We start from the raw sequence: 27,933 nt of genomic DNA on the forward strand, positions 1-27,933 counted from the left end.
GCAGGCCTGTTCACGCGACGTCCAGGAGGTGGCGTCTTCGTCGAAGGAATAAGTGTTGTGTACTCACAGTGCACGAGCCGGTCAGGTCGGTGGTCGGTCCCGTGACGTGTGCTTTTCCCCCAGCAGACGCCTTGACGTTCGTTCGTTCGTTCGTTCCAATGAAGAAAATTAGACGTATTCCACAAACGCTCCACAGTTCGGAAGTGAATCCCTTTGTCGTCCAAAACTTTGCAGGCTGTCTGATTTCATGAGCGCGATGCGCCGCCATTTGTATGCGTGCGCGGGCAGGGCGGGGCTCGGTCGAGACTGGAACCCGGATGCAATTAGTTTCAGCTGACTACGAGCCGGCCGACTGCGCAAAGGACAGTACTGTCACGTCCGAGCGCGCTGTTGCTGCCGCCGTCACTCGCTCGCTCGCTTCTTAACAACATGCTCTCACTTGGCCTGGGTATTCCACGAATGGCGTTGCCAAACATTTGTCACGTTTTCTAATCACTTTTCCACGAGGCGCACACGTGACCGCCCTCCCGTTCTGGCTCTCTCGACCTTCGCTCTGATTGGCTCGGCTCTTCCTTGGCAATCGCAGATGCGATCAAATCATGCTTTTCAAATACAATCTAGCCTATACAAATGTTTTTTTTTTTTAACGCTACACAATCATCTCTCTCTCGAGCTAGATATATAAGTATCTTGCTAATATTAATAATAGTGACAGAAACAATGATTGAAGCGCTTTTAAAACGTACCGACGATTGGATTATATTCTGTATAATGACGCCCTGACGATGACAGACAGTTGCCCACCTCCTGTTTTTTTTTTTTTTTCTGGACCTGCATTTGACACACCTGATAAGAACCACGGCATTGTGACTTACTATGTTTTGAATTTATTTAGACTCCTGTGGGGAGTGAAAAAGTGCCAGCAGATGCCATGAACAGAAGACACAAGAGTGAGCACGGAACGGCGGCGAGTTGCAACGAGTCGCAGCTTTCCCAACATCGGTCATAGCGGTCGCCAGCCACGGCGACGGCACAAGTCGTCCAAAGCGCTCACACGTCGGTGACCGGGCCGACGATGGCCGCCGCCCCCTGAAAAGGAGCTGCCGTTTCAGCCAACGATGTCACTCAAAGGGGGACTGCGTGCACGTGTGCCACTCACGGCTTTGCGGGAGGAGCCTGAGGAGGCGGAGCTCGGGTCCCGCGGGCGGAAGGAGTCGCAGCCGGAGTCGGAGCCGGCGGACCCCGACGGGCAACGGGACGACGAGCCCGAACTTTCAGTGGCTGCCGAGAGAAGGTGAGGGACTTTGTCGGGCGTGCCGCGAGAAATCATCACTCCCACTTTTAAATATCCAAACTACAAACTGATTTTTGTATACCTAAATCGCACAGGAGTGTATTTCTTCCGCACCGGAAAAAAAAGTTGACTATCATTCTGCAACACGCCGAATTGCCGTCGATGGAACGCCACTCCAAAATCAAAGGAAGCAAAATGAGCCCTCCCTCCGCCAGTGTGTTTGTCCAACGTACCGACGGAAAGCTGGCTGGCGGCGGTGCGGCGCTCCCGCTCGTCTTCGTCGACGCAGGGCGGCGCCACGTCGCCCCACACGTGCAGATCGAGGGAGCCCAGCAGGCAGCTCCACGTGGGCTCGGAGGTCGGCACCGCTCGCCGGAAGGGGGCGCTGGCGTCGGAGGCCGAGACGGCGATGGACGCGCGTGTCCTGACACCTGCGCGGACAAAAATCCTATCAAAGCAGATGGATGGCTGAATGAACGCGCTCTCGGGCTACAAACGGTAACTTTTGAACCTCCACAACTTTTGATTGGCGCAGTTCCAAAAAAGACCACAAAGAGCCGTAATGGGAGCGTCCGTTGCCCAAAACCTTTTGCAGAAAGGGAGCAACGGACGGCGTACCTCGCACCCCGCTGACGTGGTGAACGGCTCGGTCGCTGATGGCGGCGGCGCTGGGCCGAATGTCCAAATAAGGCTTGTTGCCCACCCCCATGGACAGCATCTCCTTCAGACGCGCCTCTGCGCACACGGCCGGCCGGACGGCTGACTCACACTGGAGATTGCGCCACAGCCACAGCCACACCCACCTTTGTTCATGGCGGCCTGCGCCCAGAGGATAGCGGCCAGCTCACGCGTCCAGGCATCTTTAACTTGGGCGCAGGCGGCCCGCAGGGTCAGGGTCTTGGACGTCCTCCTTCGGAACCAAATCTCAAAGCAGAGGCCGTCGTCTCCCCTCGACTCGGTCAGGCCCAAGTCCGAAGTCTGTCGCGCGGCGGGAAGGGAGACACAAGGAGTCTGAATATGGCGACGTTCTCGCTGAGGTCCCGCCCACCAGCCGTCTTTGCCCACCTTGAATGAGCGCTTGTAGTCAAAGACGTCCAGGCCGCTGTCCACCTTCTTGGCTTTGCTGAGGAGGAGCAGCTGGTCAAAGAGGAAGACCCGTCTGTCGCACTTCTTCCTTCCGCTCCAGACGGTGAAGCGGTCCTGGCGCAGCAGCCGCCCCTGCTCCTTCAGGTCCACCTGCGGCGGGGATAGGCTTAGGGCTTTTTCAGGCCCGTTAGCAGCGGCCACCGAGGCCAGGCGGATGGACGCACGTCGCAATGTCGGATGGCGTCCATGGCGAGGAGGTCGTTGCCGTGGCGCAGCTGGAACTTGACGCCGGCGGCGGCCACCCGCAGCGCGCTCAGCTCCTCCTCTGGGCCCGGGCCCGCTTCCTCGATGAGGTCATCCAGCAGCAGCGCGTACTTGCTCATGCGCTGAACCGGCTTCAGCAGGTACGAGCACAAGTCCATCTTGTCGCCCAGCTCGCGCTGCTTCCTCTGCGCACACGCAACGTGTGGAGTGAGCGCGGTGAGGTGAAAGGTCGTGCGACGGGGGAGGCATGGCTTTACCTTGAAGAAGGCGAGGCCGTGACTGGCCAGCAGAGCGTCGGACTTGGGCTTGTTTTTACTGTACAGGGCGTACAGACTCAACTGCTCCTGCTACAGACACGCACGCGTTAGAATGCAGAGTATGATGTCACACGGGCGCACGTACCGTGCCGTGCAATCGCCCACAGACGTTTTGACGTGCGCGTGTTTGAGTTACCAGTGACAGCGGCTTGGCACGTTACCGTGGGAACAACTGACATCGGGTCCACTCGTCCTTGTGTGTGTGTGTGTGTGTGTGTGTGTGTGTGTGTGTGTGTGTGTGTGTGTGTGTGTGTGTGTGTGTGCGTGCGCGCGCGCGCGTGTGTATATGGTGTGTGTGTATGGTGTGTGTGTCTGTGCTGCCACGACAACATCCTGGTGACGTCGTCCTGGAGCGAGTTAGCCGAGCGACGGGCCCCTGACCTCGACTCAAATGTTACCGAGACGAAAGCGTCTGCCGTCTGGTTGACCTGAACATTAGCTAGATGCGCGGCGAGTGCGTGCATGCGCGCACGTGCGTGCGAGTGTGTCCTACGTGTCTCATGAAGCAGTGCGCCGCTCGCAGCGGATGTTTCCTGCAGGCCTCCAGTTCTTTCAGGAAGAAGCGAGCGTGGAAGTCCAGAATCTTCTCCAGGTTGCCGAAGAGCACCGAGCGTTTCCCGCGCAGCTCCTGCGGGAGGTCGGCGCGCTCCATCTCGGGAAAGTAGTGACGGATGACGTAACGCAGCGAGCGCACGTACTGGCGCTCCGTGGTCACCATTTCCTCCAGGATGTGACGCAACCTCCTGGGCGGACAGACCCGCACGCGTTCAGTTTGTGGGCCAGCTCTTACGGCCGCCAATTTCATCCATTTCCGCGCTGACCGACATCGGAGATAACGACGCCAAATGGGTTTGACTCGCCTTACCGGAGGGGCAAACCTTTACCTGAAATTAAGAAACATTTCCTTGAGTTACCGTGGCAACAACCCACCTTCCGTCTCCCCGGACTTCCGTGGCCGGACTCTCGGTCCCTGGCATCCCGGAGCCGCGCCCCGCCCAGGCGGGGCGGAGGATGCGGTCCACCGCCTCGGTGCTGTTGACCTCCAAACCTCGGATGAACACGCCTGTGTTTCCCCGGCGCGCCGGGGTGCTGTTGGGGCGCGCCGCCGGGGGGCCAGAGCAGACCGCGGCGGCAAAGGCGGGGCAGTCGAAGCTCTGAGCTTTACCGAGCAGACGTGGGAAGGAGGAGGGGGCGGAGCCGACCGACCATCGGCGGCGGGCCCCGCCGGGGTCGCCGCCAAACAGCCGGCGGAGGAGGGGCGTCCGCCCGACCGAGGGGGGGCCGTCAGCCGCGGGGCTCGGTCCCGCGTCGCTGCGCGGCGTGTCCGTGAAGGAGGGGCTTGAGCGATAGCTCCGCCGCTGCCGCCTCAACGGCGCAGTCTTCTCGTCGAACGCGGCGCGGGCCTCGTGACACGAGGCGCCGGCAAAGCTCAGCTGCTGCGCGCCGCGCACGTCCCACTGCTTCTGGCAGAGCGCCTCCGGCGACTCCTCGGGCCGGTCTGGACAGGTGAGCTGCACCTGGCCCTCCCCGTCCATCCACGAGCTCGCCTGCCAGAAAAAACACAAGCGTAAGAGTTGCAGAGGCGAGAGCGCTCAAGTGGGCCGGCCGGCCACCTGTCCAAAGGCGCGGGCGGCGCGGCACAAATCCCGCAGGAGCTGCTGGAGCTGTCGCGTTCTGTGGTTGTTCAAGGCCACCAGGCGGTGGAGCAGCTCGTCCGTCCGCTCGTACAGGCGGGAAACGGCGGCCACGGCTGCCGCGCGGCGCCGCTCCCCTCGCTGCTCCCGTCGCAGCAGCGACAGCCAGGCTCCGCCTTCCCGCTGCAGGCGCGCCAATGGGCCGTCTCCGAGGACCCCGCGCATCAACTCCCGGTAGATGGCCAGCTGCCGCTCGGCATCCTGGGTTAGGGTTAACGCATAGGTTGTATGTCTGTCCCTTTGCGTGTGCGTGACATGTTTGTTTCTCTGGGAACCTGCTGCGTGTCAGGCAGGCGCGTGTCCTCCATCACGTCAATGTTCTTCTGCAGCAGCTTGACCACATCCTCACACAGGGCGCTCAGCTGCTCCACTCTCTGGCAGACACGAGTCGGCGTGAGGTCGGGCGGCCAGTCGGCCGGCGCCAGGTCGGCGCTCCCGCCTGGTACTCACGGAGCGGAAGGCCGACCAGCTGTCGTGACTGAAGCCCAAGTGGCACGGGAGCTGCCGGACATCCACGTGCTGAGAAAGGCCCCGGAGCGAGGTCGGCACCTGCATACGCACAAATCAGTCTCCCGGCAACCGGTCAAGCCACACGTGCGTCTTCACCTGCGCCGCCGGGTCCGTACGCAGACGCGAGTCTGAATCCGCGTCCATCAGCAAGCTCAGCTCGGCGTCCGGGTGCTTCCTTTGGCAAGGAGGGTCCTCTGGGCGCTCAAAGCCTTTGGGACGCCTCTCGCCGTGGGCACCTTCTGCCAGCTTTTCACCGCCACCGTCGTGCGCGACACCCTCTTTGCAACAACAGTCTTGCGTCCAAAAAGAGTCTTCAAAGGGCGAATCCTCAGCAGGACCGCCTTGGCCGACAGCAGGTCCGCCTTGGCCGTCAGCAGGTCCGTCTTGGGCGTCAGCAGGTCCGCCTTGGGCGTCAGCAGGTCCGCCTTGGGCGGCAGCAGGACCGCCTTGGCCGACAGCAGGACCGCCTTGGCCGACAGCAGGACCGTCGTGGGCGTCAGCAGGAGCGCCTTGGCCGACAGCGGGTCCGCCTTGGCCGACAGCGGGTCCGCCTTGACCGACAGCGGGTCCGCCTTGGCCGACAGCGGGTCCGCCGTGGGCGTCGGCGGGACCGCCGTGGGCGACAGCGGGTCGGTCGTGGGCGTCAGCGGGACCGCCTTGGCCGTCAGGAGGACCGCCTCGGCCTTCCTCCGGGTGCCCCGGTTCTGAAAGTGAGTCCTGAGAGTCGACTTGTTCCAGGAGCTTTTCAGAACAGGCGTCTGGCGTGGCCATTGGCTGCGTGTTTTGTTCCCAGCAGGCTCCAGTGGGCGTGTGTGTCAGCGTTGGGGGCCGCTGTCCTTTGCTGGGCTGTTTGTGGCCTCCGTCTTCATCTTCCATTTGGATTGCAGGCTCAGCTTTGAAGGCCCCTCCTCCTTCGACGCCCGCTTCTCCCTCGTCACGTCCTCCCCGCGCGCCTCCTTTGTGGTCACGTGGTCTTCGGTCTCCCCGCGCGCCGTCGCTTATTTCCTCGTTCCACCCTTCCCGGGCTGCTTTGACCTCTTTAAGGTTCTCGTCACCTCGTTCCCGGGACACTTTGCCCTCTTTTCGGTTCTGGTCTCTTCGCTCCCCCTCAACTTCTTCGATCCTTCTTTCCTCATCTGGCCTAGGGACGTCCCGTGCTTCCGTGCCACATCCCGCTCGGTTCCGTGTGCCGACGGACCAGGTCAAGGATCCCCTCTGCGGGGAGAACCTGGGCAGCGCCATGTCCATGCAACCGCCTTCAGACTTCTCCAGGTGGCCAGCCCCCGATGGCTCCGCTTTGATCCGGACCGCAGCATCCGCTAGCGAAGTGGGGGGGTGGCGTTTCTGTCCTCAAGCCAAACTTTCCCGGAGCTTCTCACGCGTGAGCAGAGGCCGGCTCAGCTCGGCCCGCCCCGGCTCGGTCACGCTGCCGACAAGACAGAGATGAGGACAAACGTCAGCCGCGCTTTGGCGGATGGAACGAGAGCCGAGCTTGAACGAAGATGCTAGCAGAAACCGCTGGGCGGGCGCGCACAGTCCTCCCTCCGCGAAGAACGGCATAGGGCAAGGGCTGGGTTTGCGCGTCGCTATGGAATGGGATCTGGCAAAAAATATCAGGGCGATTGTCGACACTTGAGAGCGGGCGATCCGCGCAGCCGCGCCAATCCATCTAGCGCAACGCGGCGGCAACGGCTAAAGTTAGCACTGAGAGCGACAGCTGCACGTGAGCCAGTGACTCATCCGCTCCGGCGGCCGCTACGACTCATGCGGAGCGACTTGCCGCCGTCACGGTCTCGCCCGCCCGCGACTTTGCCACTGTGACGACGCGCAAACCGAGCCATCGGGCCGTCCCTCAGGTTTTGCCGGTTTGCGTCAATAGTCGGTCCGCAGCGTCCTTTGCGCCGCTCGGAAAAACCTGTTCCGTCTCCCTTCGGAGACTTGACGCCCGTCGTCGTGGCGGGTTCTCTTCTGCTCCTACCTACCGTACAAGGTGTTCTGTTCCTTTGAATCGTCAATTTTCAGGAGCTCCTTTCGAGAGCTGTGCCTGTGCGGGAAATGTGAGACGGCCACGTGGCCGCAAACTGTCACCTCCACCGCGCAAAAGCTTTCGTGACTGCAACAAGTCTTCCATTGTGGACGCAATGTTCCCGAAGAAAAGCACGGAGGAGCATGTTGAGTGTGAGAAAGCAGCCAGATACGCGTAGACACACACGCGCACACCTTGAGCAACAAACACAAGCAAAGTCACATGCGCACACAGACAAAAACAACAAGGACGTCGACGGAAGCTACTCACAGTCCAACACAGACAAGAGGAATGTGGAGAAGCATGTTGAGCGTTGGTTGGAGGACACCCAAAGAGTCCGTTCAAGTCGGTCCCTGTTTTCTTAGCTTTACGCTCTGCCGGCGAGGTATCCGCGTATCACACACACGCGCACACACATACATGGACAAGCAGTCACTTGCACAAGCCCGCCCCACGCGCGCGCGTGTGCTGACGACGGTTTCGGTAACATGCCCACTACATTGTGCATGTGGTCGGTCTTCAAGTCAAAGTCGGGAAGTTTGGAATGGGCAAAAAGGCAAGCCGCAACATTCCCAAGAAGTTCACCTGCGCAGCGTGCATGGCTGAGCCGTGCGCGCGCGCAGGCCCGTGCGTGACAGAGACGATGACGATCGTTGGCGCAATACACTTACCCTTTAACAGGGCCAACAACGCGGGATGGTCCTGCCGACACACACACACACACACACACACAAGCCGCTTGGCAAAAGCTCACGCACGCTGCGCTTGGCCCCTTTTCTCTCACGCTCACACGCACGCACGCAGGCAGACAGACAGGCAGGCAGGCAGACAGACAGGCAGACGGACGGGCACACCCACTCGCACGCGCGCACACTCGCAGTACGTCACATTGTTGGGCAAGCAGATGAGACTTTCACAAAAGTCGGACTACCCAGTGAGCCCGTTTTCACAAGCACGGAGCCGGCCGGCCGGTCGGCGTGTTCCCCCAACTATGTTGCTTATCCGCATTGCTGAGCTCGACCCGGTCTCGGGTGATTGCTCTGGATCAAGAAAGGCTCACTTTCGGACGCACTGACTGACAGACGTCGTCTTGCATCCGTCTTCCACCTTGAAGGAAAATAATTTGCTTGTCCTTTTTAAAAGGGCAAGCGAATCGACGCGGGTTGGACTTGAGCTGATCCGGCTAATCCCGCTTTGTGAAACAGAACCCAGAATGTTAAGAAGGATTTGCTGCCGTTTCGTCCTCGTGCCAGCCTTTGACCGCTAGAGGGCGCCTTTGGACCCGGGCAGATAGTGGCAACATGTTTGTTTTGTATCGTTTAGTTTGGTCCGGTCGGAGCATCTCCCACTTTTCCTCTCTTGCTAAATTAGCTTTGGCTGCGCTGCGTGAAATCCCCTTTAGTCGCATAGATGGAATTGAATTTGAGCCCGAACCAGGGTAGAACACCAAAGCATCGCTGTCCAACAAATCTGAAAAACAAAACGTTTTGTGTCATACGCATCATTTTACTGTTTAGTTCTGTTCCCACAAGAAAATACATTGGAGGAGATCATTGCATGTGCCAGTGCAAAAAAAAAAAGTGCACGCAGAGTTGCCAAGCTAGCTTTGTTGTTGTTTGGCCAAATGAAGCGCTTGGCCGCCTCTCCTCACGACATCTCCAGGGAACGGTGGCCCTTTCTGGGGAGCGTCGCTGCTTTTTTTTTATTTTGCAGGCCTACAGTGATTGACAACAATTGTCTCCTGGCACGCTTAGAGCTGGGTGGGGCCTCGGCCACAGGGGTCCTCGCTGCCGGGGGGCGGGGGGGCCGTCACCAGGCTCCTCAGGTACACGCGGGGGGGCGGCGGCTTTAGCGCCGCTTTTAGAGACGGCACGAGCGGCCTGGTCTCGTCCTCCTCCTCGTCCTCCTCCGGGGGCGGCGAGACAGGGCCGCCCGGCGGCGTGTAAGAGATGGGGCGGGGGGCCCGTCCGCCCTCGTGTCTCGGCAACGAGACGCTCTCCAGCGACGAGATGCTTTGGTTCCACGCCTGCTGGAGGTCCACCGGGATCACCTTGGTGGCCTCCAGGGACACGCAGGGCGGCGGCCACAGCACGCCCACGCCTTTCCATGGCAGATGAGCGTCGGCCGCCACTGAGGACACACGTACGTACGTAGTACATGGCGTCCGTTGCCAGCCAGATCTGCGCGCCACCACGCGTGTACCTGAGTGGGGACGTCGTTTGGGAGTTTCCGCTTTCACGGCGATGAAAGTGATACCGACGTCTTCCTCCTTCTCAGGGTCGGAACGCTCGCCTTGATCCTCATCCTCGTCGGAGCCCAGAGGAACCCCCACGGGCTCTGAGACACACACACACGCGTGTGTGTGACCTGACAGCGCTCTGGCCGCCTCCGCCTCCCAGCTCAAAGGAGTTTGCTGACCGCCCGTGTCCTTTTTGGGCCTCACCTTTGTCCCGCTGCCCGCCGCTCCTTCCGGCTTTGTCCTCGGAACCTCGGCGCTGCGGGATCAGCCGGCGTCATTCATTGAACGAGCCGTCGACGGCGCTCGCCCCGGGCCGAGCCTGACCTTCTTGGCGTTTCGCTCCTTCTTGTGCCGCTTGGGTCGCACCGACTTGACGGTCTCCATGCGGCTCTTCATGTTCCTCTGGAAAACCTCGCGGTCTTGACGCTCCTTGGCGCCCGCCGAAATGAAGTGACGGCTGTAGTGCGACTGGTACTGCACGGCAGGCAGGCGCAGGTGTCAGGCGCCTTGCGTCAGGTGTCGGGCGGGCGGGCGGTCGCGGCCTTACCCGTCTCCTGGGTTTGTAGAGGTTTTCTGCCAGGAAATGATGAGTCTCCATGTCCTCCTCCACTTTGCCACCAGGAATGTTATGGATGACCTGAAGGTCCAGACACACGCCACTGCCGTTCTCACGCCTGGAAAAATGGACGCGAGCCGTCACAGATTTGGTGGGCAGGCTGAGCGGTGGCACGCTGTGGGAAGGAAGAAAATTCTGCACGCCATGAGCCTAATTCCCAACACAGTTACTTTCAGTCGCTACTTTTGGGAATTTCCTGAACCAAAGAGTTTTTTTCCAGTTTAGCTCTTTTGCTTCTCTCGGTTAACTCCAAAAGCCTAGCGAAACACTGGCTGGATTGGATTTCCATTGTAGCTTCTCTCCGCTCCAGCTATCAAATGTGGTCCAAACAAGGAATGCGCATGCGCAGAGCGTTCGCAGGTGGCACAAGAAAAACAATTGCACTCCTCGTATTGTTACAAGACATGACTTCCTTTTCAAACATCGCTAAAGCTAAAGTCAACGTCACGTTGACAACGTGATATTCCCGTGCTATGGGCAAATTAGCATCTCTTCGTTCACACACAAACAGACGTCGTCGACCAAGCGCCAGTCAAACAAACAGACAAGTTTTCCCAATCGCAAATCCCTCCCTCCCTCCCTCTCTCCCTCCACACGCGCCGTCGCGCCTCCAAGAGACGAGTCTCGTGTTGTTTTCCATCGCCGATATTGGGTGGCGTGTCAAGAAAGTTTCCGACTCATTTATTTACTCATTGTCCTGTCAAACGTTGAAAGGACTTTTCCTTTGCCATAGTTGTCCAGCTCTTGTGCAAGCACGCACGCAGAAACACGCTGACGCTCTCACGCGCAGCCACTCGCATAGAGACGGGTACGCCATCACGCATTCGCATTGAGACAGGCTGGCATCGAGACGGGCTCGTCCTCACGCACTTGCATTGAGACGGGCACGCCCTCACGCACTTGCTTTGAGACGGGCACGCCCTCACGCACTCGCATTGAGACGGGCACGCCCTCACGCACTCGCATTGAGACGGGCACGCCCTCACGCACTCGCATTGAGACAGGCACGCCTTCACGCACTCGCATTGAGACGGGCACGCCCTCACGCACTCGCATTGAGACGGGCACGCCCTCACGCACTCGCATTGAGACAGGCACGCCTTCACGCACTCGCATTGAGACGGGCACGCCCTCACGCACTCGCATTGAGACGGGCACGCCCTCACTCGCTCGCTCTCACGCACTCGCCCGCTCGCAAACACGGTAAGGCGGCGTGGCTCACAGGTAGTTGGTGACGTTGGCGGCGTCCGGGAAGGAAGCCCCGCTGGTCATGGAGGGCAGCGAGAGTCTGGCCGAGGTCAGAACGTTTCCGCCCTGCGCGCATGCACCAAAGTCAGGCCGAGGTGTGGCGCGCGCGCGCGCCGAAGCTCCCGCTCACCTGGTCGATGAGGCTGATGGCGTCTCGGATGTTGATCTTCTGGTACGCCTCCCACAGCTCGCTCTTCCTGTACACCGACTTCCTCAGCAGAAGCTTGCTCAGGTGATTCTTGTCGAACTGCTCCCACCTGCCCACGACACGGTGGCGGCGCGATGACGTCTTTGCGCCTACACCGCGCGCCGCCTTCTTCCTCCTCACTTGTCGCGCCAGTGGTGGTAGCCCTGAAGTCCCGCGATGTCCTCAACCGCCGTCAGGATGTGATCGAACGCCTGAGCGCGACAGCCAGACGGCATTGTTTTGCACGATTGGTATTTTTGCCCCAACTCAATAAAGGCACGCAAGCATGCGCCACGCTGACCCTCTCGTGTATCTCCTCGTTGATGGTGGGCTTCCTGCTGGTGGAGCGAGGAACTTTCAGCCACTTGACCAGTGGCTTGATGGTCAAACCCTATGACACACACGGTGAGGAGCAGGGTGCTTGCGAGTGTGCGGCGCAAGCGAACCGCCTGCTCGCTGTCCAGCTAACAAAGCCGCCGAGAGAGACGCGTCGGACTCGTCGTACGTTTCCGTGCCCATCCCAACAATTTTGTTCGCGCCTTGGCTTTCGCCGTGTAGCGCGGTACCTGGAACATGACGGTGAAGAAGACGACCACGATGGTGGTGGCCACAAAGTAGTCTTTGGCCTTGACACGTTTGTCGTCCAGCAGGACCACCAGGGCGAAAGCCACCGCCCCCCGCAGTCCACCGTACGACATCACCACTTGGTCCATCTTCTCCAAGGGCACCAGACGGAAGCGGTTCAGGACCCAGGTCTGAGCCACCACACCTGAGCAGGAAGGCAGGAAGTCACCCTTCTCCGACAGGGACTCAGGGCTCGGCCGGGGAGGAGGCTGACCGGCAGCTCTGAAGATAAAGATGAAGACGAGGGTGCAGGCCACCAGGCCCGTGTCCCAGGCCCACTTGGACTTGTCCACGGCGGAGATGCCGAGGAAGATGAAGATGAGGGTCTCGGCGATGCTGGCCAGGGTTTTCATGGTGTACTTGACCGTGGTCCGAGACTTCTGCGAGATGTTGGCCTCCACGTATTTGTTGGCGCCGATGCCGCAGAACGTCATTCTGGATGAAACAGACGCCGGCCGTCGGGCGCGCGCCGCCCAAACGTCACGTGGAGCGAGGTGACGCGACGCTTGCTTCTGGAACTACTTTAGCCGTCGTTAGCGGCTGTTAGCGCGTCAGAGCGGTCAGCCGACGACGTGGAGCGAGGTGACGCGACGCTTGCTTCTGCAACTACTTCAGCCGTCGTTAGCGCGTCAGAGCGGTCGTGACGAGCCATTCTTAGCAGGCGTTAGCTGTCACCGGCGGGTGTCACCAGCGGGTGTCACTTGCTGTCCGTCGTCAGTGGTTTTTAAGTGTCATTAGTGGGCAACTCAAAGTCTTATTGACTGCAGTTAGCCCCTGCTGCGAGCCACTAGCACTCTGCACTAGTCACTTGCGGTCACTTGTTAGTCATCCCTAACTGTCATGAACTGCAGCTTGTGGATGCGAGCAGTCACCAGCATTCTTCAGCGTCATTAGAAATGAACAAACGGCAGCATTTTGGGAGGTGATCCGCTTTTTTCAAAAGGAACATTTGCACTTCAACTCTAACCATTGGCAGCAGCAGCAGCATGTGTTGAAAATTAGCCAGTTTGGGCACCCGCCGGTAAGGGCCATGACTTACGACAAGATGGAGGACAGCGAGAAGAGTTCAGCGGTGAGGTACGCCAGGTAGACCATCAGGAAGACGAAGAGCGGCTCGATAATTCGAACCCTTTTGGTGAAGCGTGTGAGGAAGCTCAGGAGGACGGCAAAGACCAGACCCACCAAGGTGCCGCCCACGCTGACCACCAGGAAAGAGGCTACCAATGACGCGACACAATGGGTGAGCGCTCGGTGACGCTGCTCGATGATGCCGATTGTTCACGTTAACGGCGTCCCCCCCTCACCGATTCCTTTGAAGTAATCGGCCGTCTGCACGTTCTCCACGCCGACTTCCACAAAGGAAATGTAAACTTTGTACAACACCTGAGAGGCAAGAGACCGTTACTCACCCATCTAGCTAATCGCTAGCAACAAGTAGATCAGAACTCGGCCTTATTAGATTCTGAACAAACACAAAGTAACACACAACGCAACGAATAGGCGCAAATAAATGTCGTAAGAAATGTCCATTGCGATGAGATCCAAACACGCAACACGTGAGCCACAAACGACTTGCTTTTGACTAGCGACACATCGCTCGTACTAATGATGTTCCCGCATTTGCAAATCGCAAAGTGCTTTCCGAATGTGGCCGAGGGAGATTGATAGGCGTGGCGTCGGTTCTCGGCGTAAGCCACAGCGGTGGGTCAATCTGGTCCACTCGTTGGTGGGATTAGCTCATATTCGGAGTTCTGATGAGGATTAGTGACGGGCGGCTAATCTGCTCAAAAGTGTAATCGTTATAACGCCCCCCCCAGCGCCAATAAAGTGTCGAGTGTCGCTGAAATCCAGGACGGTGTCCCCGGATTGGCGCACATGGGCAACGAGGTCTGATCCATCTCCAGCCGTACTAGCGGACTAGAGGTCCGTCTTCTCAGCGGACTCGGAAAGGACATTATAACGAGCGGGCGGGCGGGCGATTGGGCTCCTCTGAGAGATGCGAGCGGACACCTCCGCGATAAGGCCAACGTGTCTCGCTGGGGAGAAATTGCGCAAACGTCTCGGCGAGCAGCGCCGCCGCTGTCGGGTTAGCGACTCCAGCGAGGCTCCGGAGCAGTTGAAATGCAATTACGGCCGACATTCTGTCCAGTTATGCGTGCCGGGAACTAATCGGTATGTCGGCTCAGGACGGACGGTGAGATCAACAAAGCGTCCATCAGAACTTGGCGGTCGGGATCGCCGCACCTACATTCCTGGCCCTCATCCATGGTCACCGGCATTTAAGGCCGCCGACGAAAAGGTCACGGTTGCTACGGAATCAGTCCCCGCCACGGGGGGGCACCGAGCTCGGGGGCACCGAGCTCGGGGACCCGGCGCACGCTGACTTGGCAGCAGACCAACCGGCGCTCGAGCGATGGCAACGGCCGGGCCGGGAGCGTCTCGGCTTGACGGGAGGGCCTCGGCAGCGCTTCTGCGGTCATGGCCAGGCTACATCAATGAAGTGACAATCGCCCAAGACGGGAATGTCCCAGTCAGCACTTCGGCAATAGTCTCCGACCTGGGGGAGGCGAGTGGAAAACATCTTTCTCGTTTTCACAGCTCTTCTCAGGGGGCCAGAAAGGTCCGCCTTCTCAGGCGGCCAGAGAGGTCCGTCCCTTCGTCCCTCGGTCCCGGCAGCCCAAAAGGGGTTTCAGGAATCGACTTAGTACCTCGCAACCGTGAGAGCGTCTGTGTGTGCGTATCATCACCACAGTGACGGCGTCGTTGAGCAGCGACTCTCCGAAGACGATGATGAAGAGCGTGTCGTTGACGTGAACTTCCTCAAAGACGGCCAACACGGCCACCGGGTCCACGGCCGAGATCAAGGCACCGAACAGCAGGAAGTCCATCATGCCCGCCTGCACGCGCTCGTCTGAGAACAAAATACGTGCACGGAATTAAGAGGTGGGGGGGGGGGGGGGGCGAGTCACGGGAGTCACGGCTGACCGACCGATGAGTCCCATCAGCTTGGCGGCGTGGAGTCCGAATCCCGTGCAGAAAGCGTTCCACAGCGTTCCCGCCACGGCGTAGGTGAGGATGGCGCCCAGGTTGTCGAAGAAGAGGCGGGCGGGCATGAAGTAGCCGGCGTCGCCCACGATGGTGGGCAGTAGGAAGAGGAAGAAGAGGGCGGGCTCCAGCTGGTACGGCTGCCTCTCGCTGGCCAGCAGGACCAGGCCGCCCAGCGCCAGACCCAGAAGGATCAGCAGACAGCTCTCCGGAACCACCGTGGTGAAACGCTGCGACAGGTGGAACACTGACGCACATGCACGGCGTCATTGTCGGTGCTATTTTGGCACCGCGCGGGACGGACGGCTAGCCCCGGAGTTCCTCGCAGTCGTTTTCATCGTCATTTGATCGCTAAAGGTGAAGACTCGTTTTGAGCGCGCACAAAGTGAGCGAGGTGAATATTTGGAGAGAGAACCGCGACATCGCTATGGAAATGGGCTCAGTCGCATATTTGGAATACATCGGCTTATTCTTTGGACAACATCTTCATTGTAGTCGCGCAACACTGTCAAAGTTGATGTGTGTGTGTGTGTGTGTGTGTGTGTGTGTGTGTGTGTGTGTGTGTGTGTGTGTGTGTGTGTGTGTGTGTGACCTCGTGAAGTGCGCGCGTGACGTCTCGACTGATACGGATGATAGTTGCTCACTCCCTGCCATGCATTCTTTTTTCTTTTGGGTCGAGTTTGAGCCCAGATGCGACGTCACGCGTCAATGGGGCGAATTTCAGCATTTTCAGGAAAGGTGTGGCAAGAAAGACTACAATCACCCCAACCAACTTGACTTGAGCAGGACCATGTGACCTCGCGATCGTGATCAACTGTGGCTGCGTGGTGCGCGCATCCTACTCACGGATCTTGGCCACGCTGGCCACCAGGAGCCACACGGCGATGACGTATGGGGTCTGCACGTAGGTCCACTCCCACTGGACCACCCGGTACCCGCCGCCGTGGCTCTGAACCTCCTCGAAGGCAGCGGGAGACGAGCCGGGGATGCCGTCGGCGGCTCCGGCAGCCGCCAGCGGCAGCAGCGGCAGCAGCGGCAGCAGCGGCAGCAGCGACAGAAGCGACGCGGTGACTCGAGTGCGTGCAGGCATGTTGCCGCCGAGTCCGGGCGGGCGTCTCTGCACCGCTTATAAACACCAGGGAGCGAGCAGCGGAGGGGGCGGGGCCGCCCGCCGCAGAGTCACGTGACTCCGCCCGACCTCAAAGTGACCACCTTCGAGGAGCCCTCGGCGGTGACTGCATGACTGATCGTCACTCTTGACCTTCTTGAGCCGCGCCAGCGCTCCTTCTGGCCTGATCCTCAGGTTCTTTGCCCGTTCACGCGTTCAATTGCCCATGCGGAGGTTCCAAAAGTCGTCCAGCACCCCTGATGAAGAAATGAAAACTATCGTAGATGCACGCGCACACAAACACATTTGCAGACGTGGACACACAGACCATGCAAACAGTTACACAAGATACACATTCACTCATTTGTTGTGACGAAATCCAAAACGCGCACGGTGGAAACGGGCAAACACTTTTTTACGCGCGTGAAGTGCGCATTCATTATTCGCACATATGCGTATTCCAAAGTCATTTATTCTATTTGCATCTTCACCCAGTAAACAATGTACAACAAACTTTCAGATAAGTTAAAATGATTAAAAACTTGCTAAAATAAATAAAGTCCTTAAAAAGTGCAAAATAAAAACAAAAAACAAGTCAAACTGAGCAAGCGTGCAAAAAAAAAAACATACAAGCGCTTAATGCTGAAGCGCACACGCACGTGGCTGTGGAGCGTCAGCTAAGTGATGATTTAGTGGGCGGGGCCAAGGGGGGGGAGTGGAGTAAAATGTTTGGGGACAGCAGAGTAAAAAAAAAAAGTAATTTTCAAACTTCCATTTGTTATGGTGCTTTGTCAAAAGACGTCAAGTCGAGAAAGTTTTGCTTTTGCCGTTTGAGTGAAAAGTCCAAATGGCGTGGAACGCGCTCCGACGTCAGACGTCCTCGCCTCGCCCGTCGAGTCCCAAAGCCTGGATCATGTCGACGCTCACACCGCTCTTCAGAGTCCTCCTCACTGCGAGCACACACACGTCCAACGTTTTGACATGCTAACGTGCACCATACTTGAACAAAAGCCTAAGTGGCTCTGGTACTGGGCCCCCCACACGCGCACTTCAGTACCCGATCCCCCTACAAAGCCGGCCGGCGAAAGGCAAGCTCCCTTATCTGCCTGTGCATCGACGCGACACATCGTGTCCTGCGTTTGTGGCCAAACGAACGGCAAGACGAGCGAGAAAGCCGCTCAAACGAGAGCGTGACGATCGCTATCGGCTAAGCTCCGATTAGCGTCGGCTGCGTTGTGGCCACAACACTGAAGAGAGCCCAAAAAGACCCGCATGCAATAACCTTGACAGCAGAAGCCCAAAAGCCCTTGACAGCTCAGGCGCCGTCACGCACATTTGCCGGGTCACGGTCGTGAAATTCCGGAGCCAGCTTTTTCTGTACTCACTGGACTTCCTGTTGAGTCGGGACCGCTTTCGGGTTTTAGGAACGGACGTCCTGGCCGAGGTGTTGTGGGTGACCGACTTGACCAGACGCTCCATGATGTCGTCCGCGGCATCGTCGTCGTTTTCCTGAGCCGACGCATACGACGACTGACAGGGCAGGCTCGGGCGGCCCGTCGAACCTGCCAATTCAATTCAAACGGCACAGGAGCAGATGCATTTGCAACTTGAGGCAAAATGGCGTGAATTTAGGCAGAAGCCCTGAATGGCGGCAGAGCCATCAAGCAGCTTCATTTGCTTGTAGCTTTGCGCTCGCTCGCTCGGACATTTGCCAGCTTCTCACCGCGGGCGGTGCGCGAGCGTCTCGGCACCGGCCGCTCTTCGATCAGCATCTGAGTCATGTTGCGGTGCTCCGCCTCCCGCTCGGGCTCCCGCTCGGGCTCCGTCTCTAGCGCCGCGGTGACGGGAGGCACCGCCCCCGAGAACTTCTCCGTCTGCGACAGGGACAACGATAGAGGCGCACGCTGCTAACTCGCGGGCGCGTTTTGGCGCACGCGGCTACCTCCGTGATCATCTTCCCTCGGGTTTTGGTCCTCTCTCGGTGTTTGTCGCGCTTGCGCTTGAGCGCTAGCGCCCTCTCTCGTGTGGTGCGATACTCCAGCGCAAACTCGCTGATGGTGCGGCAGAAAGAGGTGACCTTGGTGTCGCGCACCGACGCCGCCGGCTGACCCAGGAAAAGCAAGAAGGAATGGAACCTGGCAAACCAGTTAGCGATGAGCTCCTTCGCGCGCGAGGCTAACGTTAGCTTGCAGAGCGTGCCCCCCCCCCCTCACAGGCTCACCTGTTGATTACTCTCCGGTGGACCACCTTGAGGATGACAATCCGCTGCGTGCAGTCCTTCAGGAAGTCAGCCATCTTGTTCTTCAAAGCGCTTTTGGTCTCGTGCTTGGAAACCAACTTCAGGTTTTCCCAGGACGCTTTGCAGCGTCTCTCCAGCTGGACCAGATTCTCCGCCAGGAGCTCAAAGTCCACCTGAGGCCGTGCGATACGACAACACGGGACGAGACGGGAGAACGCGAGGTCGGCAAAAAAGACGAGAAAGGAGGCAAAAGAGTCGGGCGGGGGCACCTTGGCCGAGCGCGTGACGGCGGGGATCTCGGAGTAGACGTCGGTGGATTGCGGCTCGCTTTCCGTGATCAGGTTGCAAATGTGATGGAGCAAAGACTGCCTGTGGACCGTGTCCTTCACCTCCGTCACCTTCTCCAGGTAGGCCAGCTCAAAACCCGCAACCTGCAGGTGGGGGCCGGGAAAGGGGGTCACGGGTCAGGAGGCGGCGCGGGCAATGCCGGCCGGCGAGCGAGCGAGCGAGCGCTGACGTGGGAACTGTTGAGGAAGTTGCCGATGGCGAGCAGCGTGGCCAGGATCCTCCTGAAGGTCTGATTGGTGGCCAGCTGCTCCATGGCCAGCTTGAGGTCAAAGAGGGGCTCGGCAATCTCCTGCCGCACACAAGGAACGCTTCCTTTTACAATCCGGTGGCGCTGGCAAAGGAAGACGCCAAAGAGGGCAGCGCAGCGCAGCGCAGCGCAGCGCAGAGCAAGCGCCTCCCAAACCTTTGGAGCCAGCCGTGTTTGCTCGCCTCTCGTACTCCACTACTCCAGTTGCACCTGAGCGCACTTCACTTCGCTGGCCCAAGAGCAGCCTTACTGATGCCCGGTTCTGATTTGCAAGCAAGCGCCACCTTTGGACACGCGCTACAAAGCCGTGGCGGAGCGTCAAGTGACTTATGCTAGATATAGGGGAAGAAAGAGTCGAATTTTCGAAGGACCTGCGCTGGATCTTGCACACCGCTATGGACGGAGCGACAGTGCCACCTAGCGGCGCTTGGCAGCTCCTAAACAATAGCGTTTTCAGCCCGCCTGGCTCTCCGTGATATCATTTTGGACGCTAATTTGTCAAAAATGCCCTTTTTTGCTCTTCCAATCTATTTCTAATTTGGAGCGGCCACCACATTACAAAAAAACAAAAAAATTGTAGTCGTTTGGAGCACGTCGGTGACCTGAGCCTCGTTCACGAGCGCATGTTCAGACGCGCGCCGGCACCGATCGCCAACTTGAGCTTTGTCACCTGAGGCGTTCAGCCCCGCCCTTGCTGCAAATGCTCGCTGTGTGTTCCACTTGAGAACGTTTGCCAGGTGTGCGTGCGTTTACCTTCTCCAGAGCCTCGTAGTTGAGCTTGAAGGACCAGAGCTGCAGGCGGGGGGTCAAGGAGCCGACGGAGGCCAGGCCGGCGAGGAAGCGCTCGGCCGGCCCCAGCGGAACGTCCGGATTGGCCAGCTGGGCTTCCTGGATCTTCTGCTTCTCCTCTTCTGTGGGCGTCATGGTCAGGATCTTCTGCTCCACACAAAACAGCCCTCAAACAGCCACTCCACGTTGACCAAACCATTAGACGAGCACATTTAGCTGCTGCTGCTGCTGTCAAATTGAGGCGCGCTTTTGATTGGTGCCCGATGCTGCCATTTTTTGTTTTTTTACTCTGTGCAGTGCAGAACCCGTTTGAAACGTAAGGACGGATTCAAGTCCAAACAGGTCGAGGCTTTGGCTCGGGTTTGTTTTGACACACTTTGCATGTGACGCAAGGCCCTCCGAGTCAGAGCTTCACGTTTGCTTCAATTCAGTCTGCTTCAGTTGCTCGACCGGCGTCTGGTTTCACGTCTGGGACGGGACGGGACAGAGGAGACGGCACGCACCTCGATGCCCTCCTTGCTGATGGCAAACTCGTCAAAGTTGAGGATGGCGGCCTTGATGACGTGGACGGCGGGCAGCACCGTCATGCCGATGTTGATGGCGTTGCTCCTCTTGGGGTCCAGGACCAGGATCTCAGACTTCCTGGTCTCTGCCACTTTCTACACACAAATGATAAAAGGAGATTGGATGGATTTTGACGAGCGCAAAAAGGGCCCTGACTTTTGCTCCACGTCGGGCGCGGGCGGCGCCGTCTTTCGGTCGGAATGAATGTTGACGCACGGCATGGCACGGCACGGCGCCCTGAATCCATGGATGAATATCCATCTTTGCACAAACGGAAGGAAGGCAGGCAGGCAGGCAGGCAGGCAGGCAGGCAGGCAGGCAGGCAGGAAGGCAGGAAAGTTGCGCTTGAACTTAATGCGACCGTACCTTGGCAATGGGCGTCTCCTTGGCTTTGGACTCAAACAGGTGCTCGAGCCGCCCGGTGTCCACTTGAACCTTGTCCAGAGACGCCCACACCGTGCCCCGGCCAAAGCGACACTTGGCGGGCGCCTCCGTCTGCTTCAGTTCGCGCCAGAACAACTTCACCGTCTTCTTTTTCTTCTTCCCCAAAGGTGATGGCACTTCCGATGGGGGTGGCGGCGCCCCAGGGAGGGGCGGTGGCGGCGGAGGTGGAGCCAGCCCCCCAGGGAGGGGCGGTGCAGGAGGAGGAGCCAGCCCCCCAGGGAGGGGCGGTGGAGGAGGAGGAGCCAGCCCCCCAGGGAGGGGCGGCGGGGGAGGAGGAGGAGCCAGCTCGCCAGGGAGGGGCGGCGGAGGAGGAGGAGCCAGCTCGCCAGGGAGGGGCGGCGGAGGAGGAGGCGCAGCACCTTTAAGGGAGGAAGAGGCGGAGTCGGCGGTGTCCACGTCCAGAACGTCGACATCCTCCTCGTCCAGGAGGTCGGAAAAGTCCAAGTCCTTGATGCGGAGGCTGGCGCTGCTCGGTCGAAGGTGGTCCCACGCATTCCCGGGAGCGCCGAGACCCAGCGGAGTCATTTGGGTGCTCTCCAGACGCTGGGAGGGGCTCTCCGCATCCACGCTGCTCTGCTGACGCACATAACGCTTCTGAACACAAACACGGAGGAACACACGCATTTACCACCAGGGGGCGCCATTACGGCTACAAAGACAGACTGGACACGCTGCTCCCTCCGACCTCTTGCTCTTGCGCCAGTCTGGCCCGTGCCACCTGGGCGGAGCCTTCCAGCCCTTGCAGTTCCGCCTTGCGGGAAGCGCCGCTCTCGTTGGGAAGGGCTGACTCCAGCGAGCACGCTTGCAGGCTGGACAGGCGCTCCAGCACCCGGCCCCCTCCGGGCGGGTCTTCTGCGTCGGGGGGTGGCGGCGCCGAAGCCTTGGAGAAGAGCATGTCCAGAAGGAACTTCCTGTCATCAGACAGTGCGCCGACTGGCCGCCGGACTCCGCCTGAACGCACATCACGTGACACGCGCTCAATTGACCGCCCGCCCGCCCGCATCGACATCAAAACGTACCGTCAGCGGGAAGAGCCGCACGACCGGCCTCGTCCTCATTTGCCGCAGGTCCCGGTTCCGTGACCTCGTCGGCCGAGGGCAGCTCGGCGCGGCTCAGGGTTTCACTCCGCCTCTTCTTCTCCCACTGGGTGGCGGCCAAACTGCGCAGGAAGTTGCCTCTGTGAGGGGGCGGAGTCAACGGTTAAAGAAGGGCGCGTGATCACGACCGGGCCACCGGCCTCTGTAACCCTGTAACCGGAAAATCAAACTGTTTTATGGTGAAAGGCAAGAGCAAATGAGGGCGGGAGGGAGGGCGGGAGGTAGCGGAAAACACCTCCTTCGCTTGATTTCAAATCACTTCGTTAGCCACAAAGCGGCGGGCGGCAATTAAACATCACCCGACTGTTGCTTCACGCCTCAACGCAGCCGTCACCGCTAAGCTGACAAATGCAGAAACGCAGCAGATGTGCACACTCATGCCGCCACCACACACACGCACGCACGCACGCACGCACGCACGTTGCGGTCCCAACAGCAGCTCCCTCTCAGCATGCACGGCTTCGGCCGCTGGACTTACTCAAACCTCCTCAGAACGGGCTTGTTGTCCGCATTCATGTCATGCTCGTCTGGGCTGCAGAGATACGCACACGTGCGCGCACACACACAAAAGTCTTGGCGTGGGATTATAATGCGTGGCGTGGTCACGTCATCCGAGTCATAAACTTTGTGCCGAATCGACAAAAACCGCATCGACACTTATAACACAAGAGCCACACCAGACGATGAGGTCACGCAAGGCAGAAGTAAAAGGTCAACGACGCGATCAGAGGAGGCGGTGGCGGCGACGACTCACCAGTGGAAAACGTCGTCCTCGCTGTGTGAGGACAAAAAGTATTCAAACAACGTGACAGGAAACGAGAGAGTTCAACTGTTCCGTTGCCTTGAGCATCGAGCTTGATGTGGATCTCAGATACTCACTTCAAAGATGTCTTGCTGCCACTCGGATGATCCGACGGCGACCTGCGTGCGTACGACGCCCGTGTTAGCAGCTCATCTTGGACTGTGGTTGCGCATGCGCACATGCAAACCTGCGGGAAGCGGAAGGGTTCTCAGAGGCGCCCTCAGAGGCGCCCTCAGAGGCGCCCTCAGAGGCGCCCTCAGAGGCGCCGGGCGCATCCTCAGAGGCACCTGGTGCGTCCCGGGGTCGGCCGCCGCCGGCCTTGGAGAAGATCCTGGACTTCCTGCTTGGACCCAAAGAGGACATGCGGTGGCTGAGGACAGAGCGACTCCTGCCGGCCGGCACCGAGACAGCGATGCGACGTGGTGCGCGGCGGGAAAGACGAGAAGGGAGGGGGTCCACCCGCGGTTACGAGACCCAAGAGGAAAAAAAAAGACAATTGTGCACGTTTTGCGGGCACGTCACTTACGGTATCTTTGCGTCGTCGCAAGGGCGGAGGGGGGGCGGGGTCGAGGCGGGAGGAGAGAGGGGCGAGGGGGTCGGAGAGCCCCGCAGCGATCCCGAAGGGCTGGAGGCGGCGCTGCCAGCGGTGCTGCCGGCGGCGCTGCCGGCGGCGCTGCCCGGGTCTGAGCCGGCGGAAAGGCGGGGGCTGCCTGCGGAGGCGGGCGACGAGCCGGCCGAGGACGCCGTGGGCTCGGCCACGTTCTGATCGGACCAGCGCCGACCCCTGCGGCCTTCCTGCTCGCCGGCGGCCATCTTACGGCGCTCCTTTCGCAGGTGAGGGGACAGCTCGCAGACGTCGCCGTCCTCGTTCCGTAAGGCGGTCTGCGCACCGAGCTCATTGCCATCAGCAAACATGGTGACCGCTTCAAGCCAAAAGCAAAACAACGCGGGCCAGGCCGGGCGGTCGAGACGGGGTCACCCACCTCGTAGATAGCAAACTGCGCCCTGAGGTCGGGCTCGGTGGCGGCGTTGCCGAGGTTCCTGTTGACCACGTCCTCCATCTTGAGACTTTCCAGGCAGTCGGTGACGTCGTAAAAGGAATCCTGGTCGGGGAGCGCCGCCAGGGTCTTGTTGACCAAGGTCATGGCGAACACTAGGAGCTCAGAGTCGCAGCTCGTCTTCTCGTGGAGGATGTCCATCACGTAGGACCACGGCTTCACGCCTGCCCCACACACGCCCTCGTTTCACTTTCATTTCCGCGAGCGCTGCACTGGCCATCCGGCGTACCTCTGCGCGCGTCCACGCCGTCCACGGCGTGGATGAGCGTCGGGCCGTTGGCCTCGTTGTACTCCACAAAGACGATGAGGAGCTTCAGAGACGTTTTGACCAGCAGACGGGACTGAAGGAAGGCACACAGAGGGCACGGTCGCGAGCCGCCTCGTCCGCGTTGCGCCCGCCCATCACGTGACCCACCTGGCTTCCCGTCAAGGTGTACAGCCACTCCAGCGTCTCGCCGTGCTGGATGACGCCGTTCATGCCATCCACAAACAACATGATCTGACTCAGCGCTGAAAGCACACAGAAGGCTTGGCACGTTAGCTGGCACGCAAACGCACGCACGCACGCATCCCGCTGGCGGCAACCTCTCAGGATGTAGTTCTGGTAGTTGTGGTCGGCCTCGGCTCCCACTTTGACCAAACACGTCAAACCCTCGGACGCCACGAACTCCGGCACCAGGTCCTTGTCGTCCTGCGTCGGGCGGGCGGGCGGCTGAGCGTGAGGTCACGCCGCGCGCGTGGTCACGGTTGCGGCGGCAGCCTTACCTGGAAGAGCTGCTTGAGCGAGAAGAGCGAGCGGCGCAGCTCCGGACCGTGACTGTTATACAACCTCTCTGCAAGACAACGCCAGTCAACGGGCAGCCACATCCAGGCCGCCTCATCCACTTTTCCCATCAAATGAACACAATTAGCATTAGCAATTTCCTCAATTGCGGGTCCACCGTCGCGTAGGACGCATGGCTGACTCAGAATGACTCGTGAAGCAATTTGGGAGGAAGGGGCCGAGGGAGGGAGGGCGGGAGTGAGGGAGGATTTTCCAGTCAGCCGTGGCGTCCGTTTACAAGAAGGCCACGTTTACGCCAGCAAGTGACGCGCACCAAAAGGAGTCACCAAAAGTCCAACAGCAAACACACACCAAGCTCAAGTCGAGCACCAACGTACCCTTCTCCCTCACATGACTGACAGACACGCACGCACACACTTGCAGTGTCGTTAGTTGTGCGGAGACAGGAAGTGGTCCCGATAAAGTTAGCCTGGTATTTCCTGTTAGTGGCAAAAAGGGAAGAAAGAAGGAGGGGAAATAAGTCGGCAGAAAAAAAGTGGTCGAGTGGAGTCGAAGCCGTGGAAAAGAAGTGTAGGAGAGGACGGGCGTCTGCTCGCGCTCCGGTTCGACGGCAGCGGGCCGACCGACCGACCGACTCGGGACGTTGCCGCAAAGAAGGAAAAAGCCCACGCAAAGCAAGCGGCGCCGGAAAGCTGCGGGTCAAACTTCCATCAAAGTTGCGTCACCCAGGCCAGCGGAACAATGGCGACCGTTACCCAGGATGGCGTGGACCCGCACGGCCAAATGTGTGCGCAGAGTCAAGACGGGCTTCTTCCCCTTCCTGCAAACACACACACACACACGCGCACCATATGGCATGTGCGTGCTGATCCGAGGGCAGCTCACGTTCTAAAAATGTGCCGTGACGCCGGCCGGGATGAGGGCATGGAAATGTGGAAACTTGGAACGTTGCGAATGTGCAAAGGGGGGCTGGGCCGGGCCGGGCTGGGCCGGGCCGGGCCGGGCTGGGGGGTAAAGAAAGAAGGAAAGGCAAAGAACAACGTCGGCACGTTTTCTGAGCCAGCGCTTGCAAAAATGGACACGAGGGAAGTCAAGCGCAAGCTTTTGTTTGCCACAAAACGTCGTCCGCTCGCCAGCGGCTGGCTGGCTGCCGTGGGTGGCTGACTGGCTGGCTGGCTGGCTGGGTGGAAGACGCCAAAGATCCTCCGCATTTCGTCACCCGTTTCCGCTCACGCCGATCGCGGCGGCCGATCGCGGCGGCCGATCGCGGCTCTCGACGACGGCTTCTTACGCCATGTCCTGGTAGAAGCTTTCCAGCTCATCGCGTTGCTCCGCCAGGGACGAGTCCAAATCCAAGTAGTTCCCCTGAGGATACACCTGCAGCGCACACTCCTCCAGCTGACACACACACGCACGCACACACACACACACACACACACACACGCACACACACACATTAAAGACACAAAGGTTGTGGCACGCTCAGCATAGCAAGCAGCAACTACATCCAAACACAATACAATGCTACTTGCAGGTCATTTCAAGAAGCACACCTGTGCTCGCACACTTGCTAGCTGGAGCTTGGGCGCGCGCACACACACGCACGCACACACAGACATATGCACTTGTACATCCAAAACACACAAGCGTGACGACACCCGGCCAGAAAAGTGGAACCTGGAGCCAACGAGGCGAAAACGCCGGCGTTCCTGGAGGAGCAGATTTTGGCCGCCTCCTCACTAACTTTGCCAACGTTTGGCTGGCAGGATCCTCCTTCCCTCCCGTAGCGTAGCGGCACACACGTGAAGCGCGACCCGACCGGTCCATCCGCATTCTTGGAGGAGCTCAATCAGCCTTTGGCAATAAAAGGCCCAGTGGCCATGGTGACGTTCCCGCGCACGACGACGGCCGAGGACGGCTTCCCCTCGCCACGGTGACAGGAAACGACACTCTTATCGACACATGCGCACGCTCTTTCCAAGTCTCCGCCCCTTTCCTTCTCCACGCCACAGGATGGACCGGATGCTCTAAAGACAACATTGCTACATACAGTACACAAAGCCAATACACACAAGCTGGCAGGCGCACACGCACACACACAAACACACTTGAAGTGAGGAAGAAGGTTCCGGTCTCCTCTTAAGTTTTTAAACGATTGAAAATTGCAAGAGAAAGGAGCGGCGATGGTTGGCTAAGACCGCCGCCGTGCATGACGGGCAGCAAATGAAGGGAGCCAAAAAGCAAAGCCTTGACCCAACGTGTCCCCAACACCCCCAAAAGGGTGGCGCGCTATATTTGGCACTCGGAAGGAGTTCCCTCGTTCCGTCTGGCCATTCGGACAACCGGGTGCCTCACAGCTTTCCTCCGCGCCGCAACAAAACGGCCAAAGGCCTTGATGGCCCACTCTGTAATGGTGGACGTTTGGACACGGAGAGCCTCTTTTGGGAGAGCAAGAGTGACTCTCAGAGAAAGACAGAAAGAGACAGAGAAACAGAGAGACAGAAAGAGACAGAGAAACTGAGAGAGAGAGAGACAGACAGACAGACAGACAGACAGAGAGAGAGACAGAGAGAGAGACAGACAGAGAGACAGACAGACAGAGACAGACAGAGAGATGCTTCTATGTGCGAGAGAGCGCAAATCATTCTACATCAAAAGTTATTTTCCCCTTTGGAATGAACGTGAATAGTTTTTGTCTTCAGAATTTCGTTCTCGCGTTTATGAAAAGACACGAGAAGAAACGAGACTCCATTGAAAAAGTGCAAGTTTAACGAGTAACGCGAGCGCATTTGGACAGCTTGAAAGGTTCCACTTGCTCTTTCTTTGGACACGAAAAGAGGTGGCGAGTGGATTTCAAAGTGCAGCCGAATTGCTCAGCGTTGGACCTTTTGTCGGAATTGGGCCGGACGCACCCGCGGCAGGCAGCTGCGAAGAGGTCGCTCCAGACGACGCCATTTGTCAGCGGACTTGGGCGAAGGCTGACGTCGCTACCTGCTCGCTCGCTCGCCCGCTCGCCCGTTCGTTCGTTCGTTCGTTCGTTCCCTCACTGACTCACCTTGAGGGGCGCGTCCAGCAGCTTGTGTACAACCGGAACGAGCTGACTGAGCGGCGCGTTCTCGTCCACGTCCAGCGAGGGAGGCCGCCGAGGTTCCGGAAAGTTGGTACAGATGAAAGGATCCTGGTCCTGTAGGAACTGAACTCGGCAAGTGATCGCAGACATGCTCGACGAGCCTGCCGTTGGAGCGTCGACATCCAAAAGTGACGCCGCGGCGCTCTACACCGGCGCTTTTTAAATGAGCGTAA

At 59.1% G+C, this 27,933-nt stretch overlaps 3 protein-coding genes across 8 annotated transcripts; all 3 read right to left on the reverse strand.

The window, feature by feature from the left end:
- Nucleotides 1–864: 864 nt before the first annotated feature.
- Nucleotides 865–8,049, reverse strand: LOC119120621 (pleckstrin homology domain-containing family G member 4B-like). Of its 2 annotated transcripts, none has more exons than XM_037247675.1 (17): nt 7,462–8,049; nt 7,148–7,385; nt 5,809–6,591; nt 5,262–5,598; nt 5,106–5,204; nt 4,931–5,029; nt 4,575–4,856; nt 3,892–4,508; nt 3,455–3,704; nt 2,902–2,991; nt 2,605–2,829; nt 2,360–2,530; nt 2,098–2,272; nt 1,913–2,029; nt 1,528–1,725; nt 1,160–1,281; nt 865–1,100 (listed from the first exon to the last, which is right to left on the reverse strand). In XM_037247675.1, the coding sequence occupies exons 3-17, from the start codon at nt 6,411–6,413 to the stop codon at nt 888–890; spliced, it is 3,600 nt and encodes a 1,199-aa protein (XP_037103570.1). In that variant the 5' UTR covers nt 6,414–6,591; nt 7,148–7,385; nt 7,462–8,049; the 3' UTR covers nt 865–887. The 2 variants fall into 2 exon arrangements, with proteins under 2 accessions (XP_037103570.1, XP_037103571.1); XM_037247676.1 differs by having other exon boundaries at nt 911–1,089; nt 5,262–5,611; nt 5,738–6,591; nt 7,462–8,048.
- Nucleotides 8,050–8,676: 627 nt separating this feature from the next.
- slc9a5 (solute carrier family 9 member A5) lies at nt 8,677–16,240 on the reverse strand. Its single transcript, XM_037248029.1, has 16 exons — nt 15,997–16,240; nt 15,095–15,397; nt 14,853–15,016; nt 13,410–13,488; nt 13,145–13,322; nt 12,320–12,540; nt 12,048–12,250; nt 11,783–11,872; nt 11,623–11,693; nt 11,425–11,551; nt 11,269–11,360; nt 9,978–10,104; nt 9,755–9,904; nt 9,635–9,686; nt 9,394–9,528; nt 8,677–9,321 (listed from the first exon to the last, which is right to left on the reverse strand). Exons 1-16 carry the CDS (start codon nt 16,238–16,240, stop codon nt 8,942–8,944), a joined length of 2,616 nt encoding a protein of 871 aa, XP_037103924.1. The 3' UTR covers nt 8,677–8,941.
- Nucleotides 16,241–16,710: 470 nt separating this feature from the next.
- On the reverse strand, nt 16,711–27,913 carry fhod1 (formin homology 2 domain containing 1). 5 transcript variants are annotated; one of them, XM_037247674.1, is made up of 26 exons: nt 27,686–27,913; nt 25,922–26,028; nt 25,386–25,450; nt 24,612–24,679; nt 24,432–24,537; nt 24,262–24,356; nt 24,076–24,187; nt 23,772–24,010; nt 23,315–23,670; nt 22,976–23,176; nt 22,866–22,907; nt 22,741–22,761; nt 22,465–22,518; nt 21,909–22,066; nt 21,575–21,840; nt 21,123–21,483; nt 20,812–21,026; nt 20,385–20,540; nt 19,846–20,028; nt 19,015–19,134; nt 18,767–18,928; nt 18,480–18,670; nt 18,201–18,393; nt 17,982–18,132; nt 17,644–17,820; nt 16,711–17,208 (listed from the first exon to the last, which is right to left on the reverse strand). In XM_037247674.1, the coding sequence occupies exons 1-26, from the start codon at nt 27,848–27,850 to the stop codon at nt 17,129–17,131; spliced, it is 4,044 nt and encodes a 1,347-aa protein (XP_037103569.1). In that variant the 5' UTR covers nt 27,851–27,913; the 3' UTR covers nt 16,711–17,128. The 5 variants fall into 5 exon arrangements, with proteins under 5 accessions (XP_037103569.1, XP_037103566.1, XP_037103565.1 ...); XM_037247671.1 differs by having other exon boundaries at nt 21,087–21,483; XM_037247670.1 differs by having other exon boundaries at nt 20,812–21,483; nt 22,976–23,128.
- Nucleotides 27,914–27,933: the final 20 nt, after the last annotated feature.

Source organism: Syngnathus acus, chromosome 3 (genome assembly GCF_901709675.1).
Source record: "Syngnathus acus chromosome 3, fSynAcu1.2, whole genome shotgun sequence".
NCBI lineage: Eukaryota > Metazoa > Chordata > Actinopteri > Syngnathiformes > Syngnathidae > Syngnathus > Syngnathus acus.

Coding starts and splice junctions, on each gene's coding strand:
- slc9a5 (XM_037248029.1), bottom strand. CDS start 16,240: ATGCCTGCACGCACTCGAGTCACCGCGTCGCTTCTGTCGCTGCTGCCG. Junction 11,873..12,047: donor TCTTCACCGTCATGTTCCAG/GTACCGCGCTAC, acceptor TGTGTGTCATAG/GGTTTGACCATCAAGCCACT. Junction 11,361..11,424: donor CCATCAGCCTCATCGACCAG/GTGAGCGGGAGC, acceptor GCATGCGCGCAG/GGCGGAAACGTTCTGACCTC.
- fhod1 (XM_037247669.1), bottom strand. CDS start 27,850: ATGTCTGCGATCACTTGCCGAGTTCAGTTCCTACAGGACCAGGATCCT. Junction 22,762..22,865: donor GGCAGCAAGACATCTTTGAA/GTGAGTATCTGA, acceptor GTCCTCACACAG/CGAGGACGACGTTTTCCACT. Junction 18,133..18,200: donor GAGGGAAGATGATCACGGAG/GTAGCCGCGTGC, acceptor TCCCTGTCGCAG/ACGGAGAAGTTCTCGGGGGC.
- LOC119120621 (XM_037247675.1), bottom strand. CDS start 6,413: ATGGACATGGCGCTGCCCAGGTTCTCCCCGCAGAGGGGATCCTTGACC. Junction 5,599..5,808: donor GGCCAAGGCGGTCCCGCTGA/CGCCCACGACCG, acceptor CGGTCCTGCTGC/CGCCCAAGGCGGACCTGCTG. Junction 1,726..1,912: donor CCACGTCAGCGGGGTGCGAG/GTACGCCGTCCG, acceptor TTGTCCGCGCAG/GTGTCAGGACACGCGCGTCC.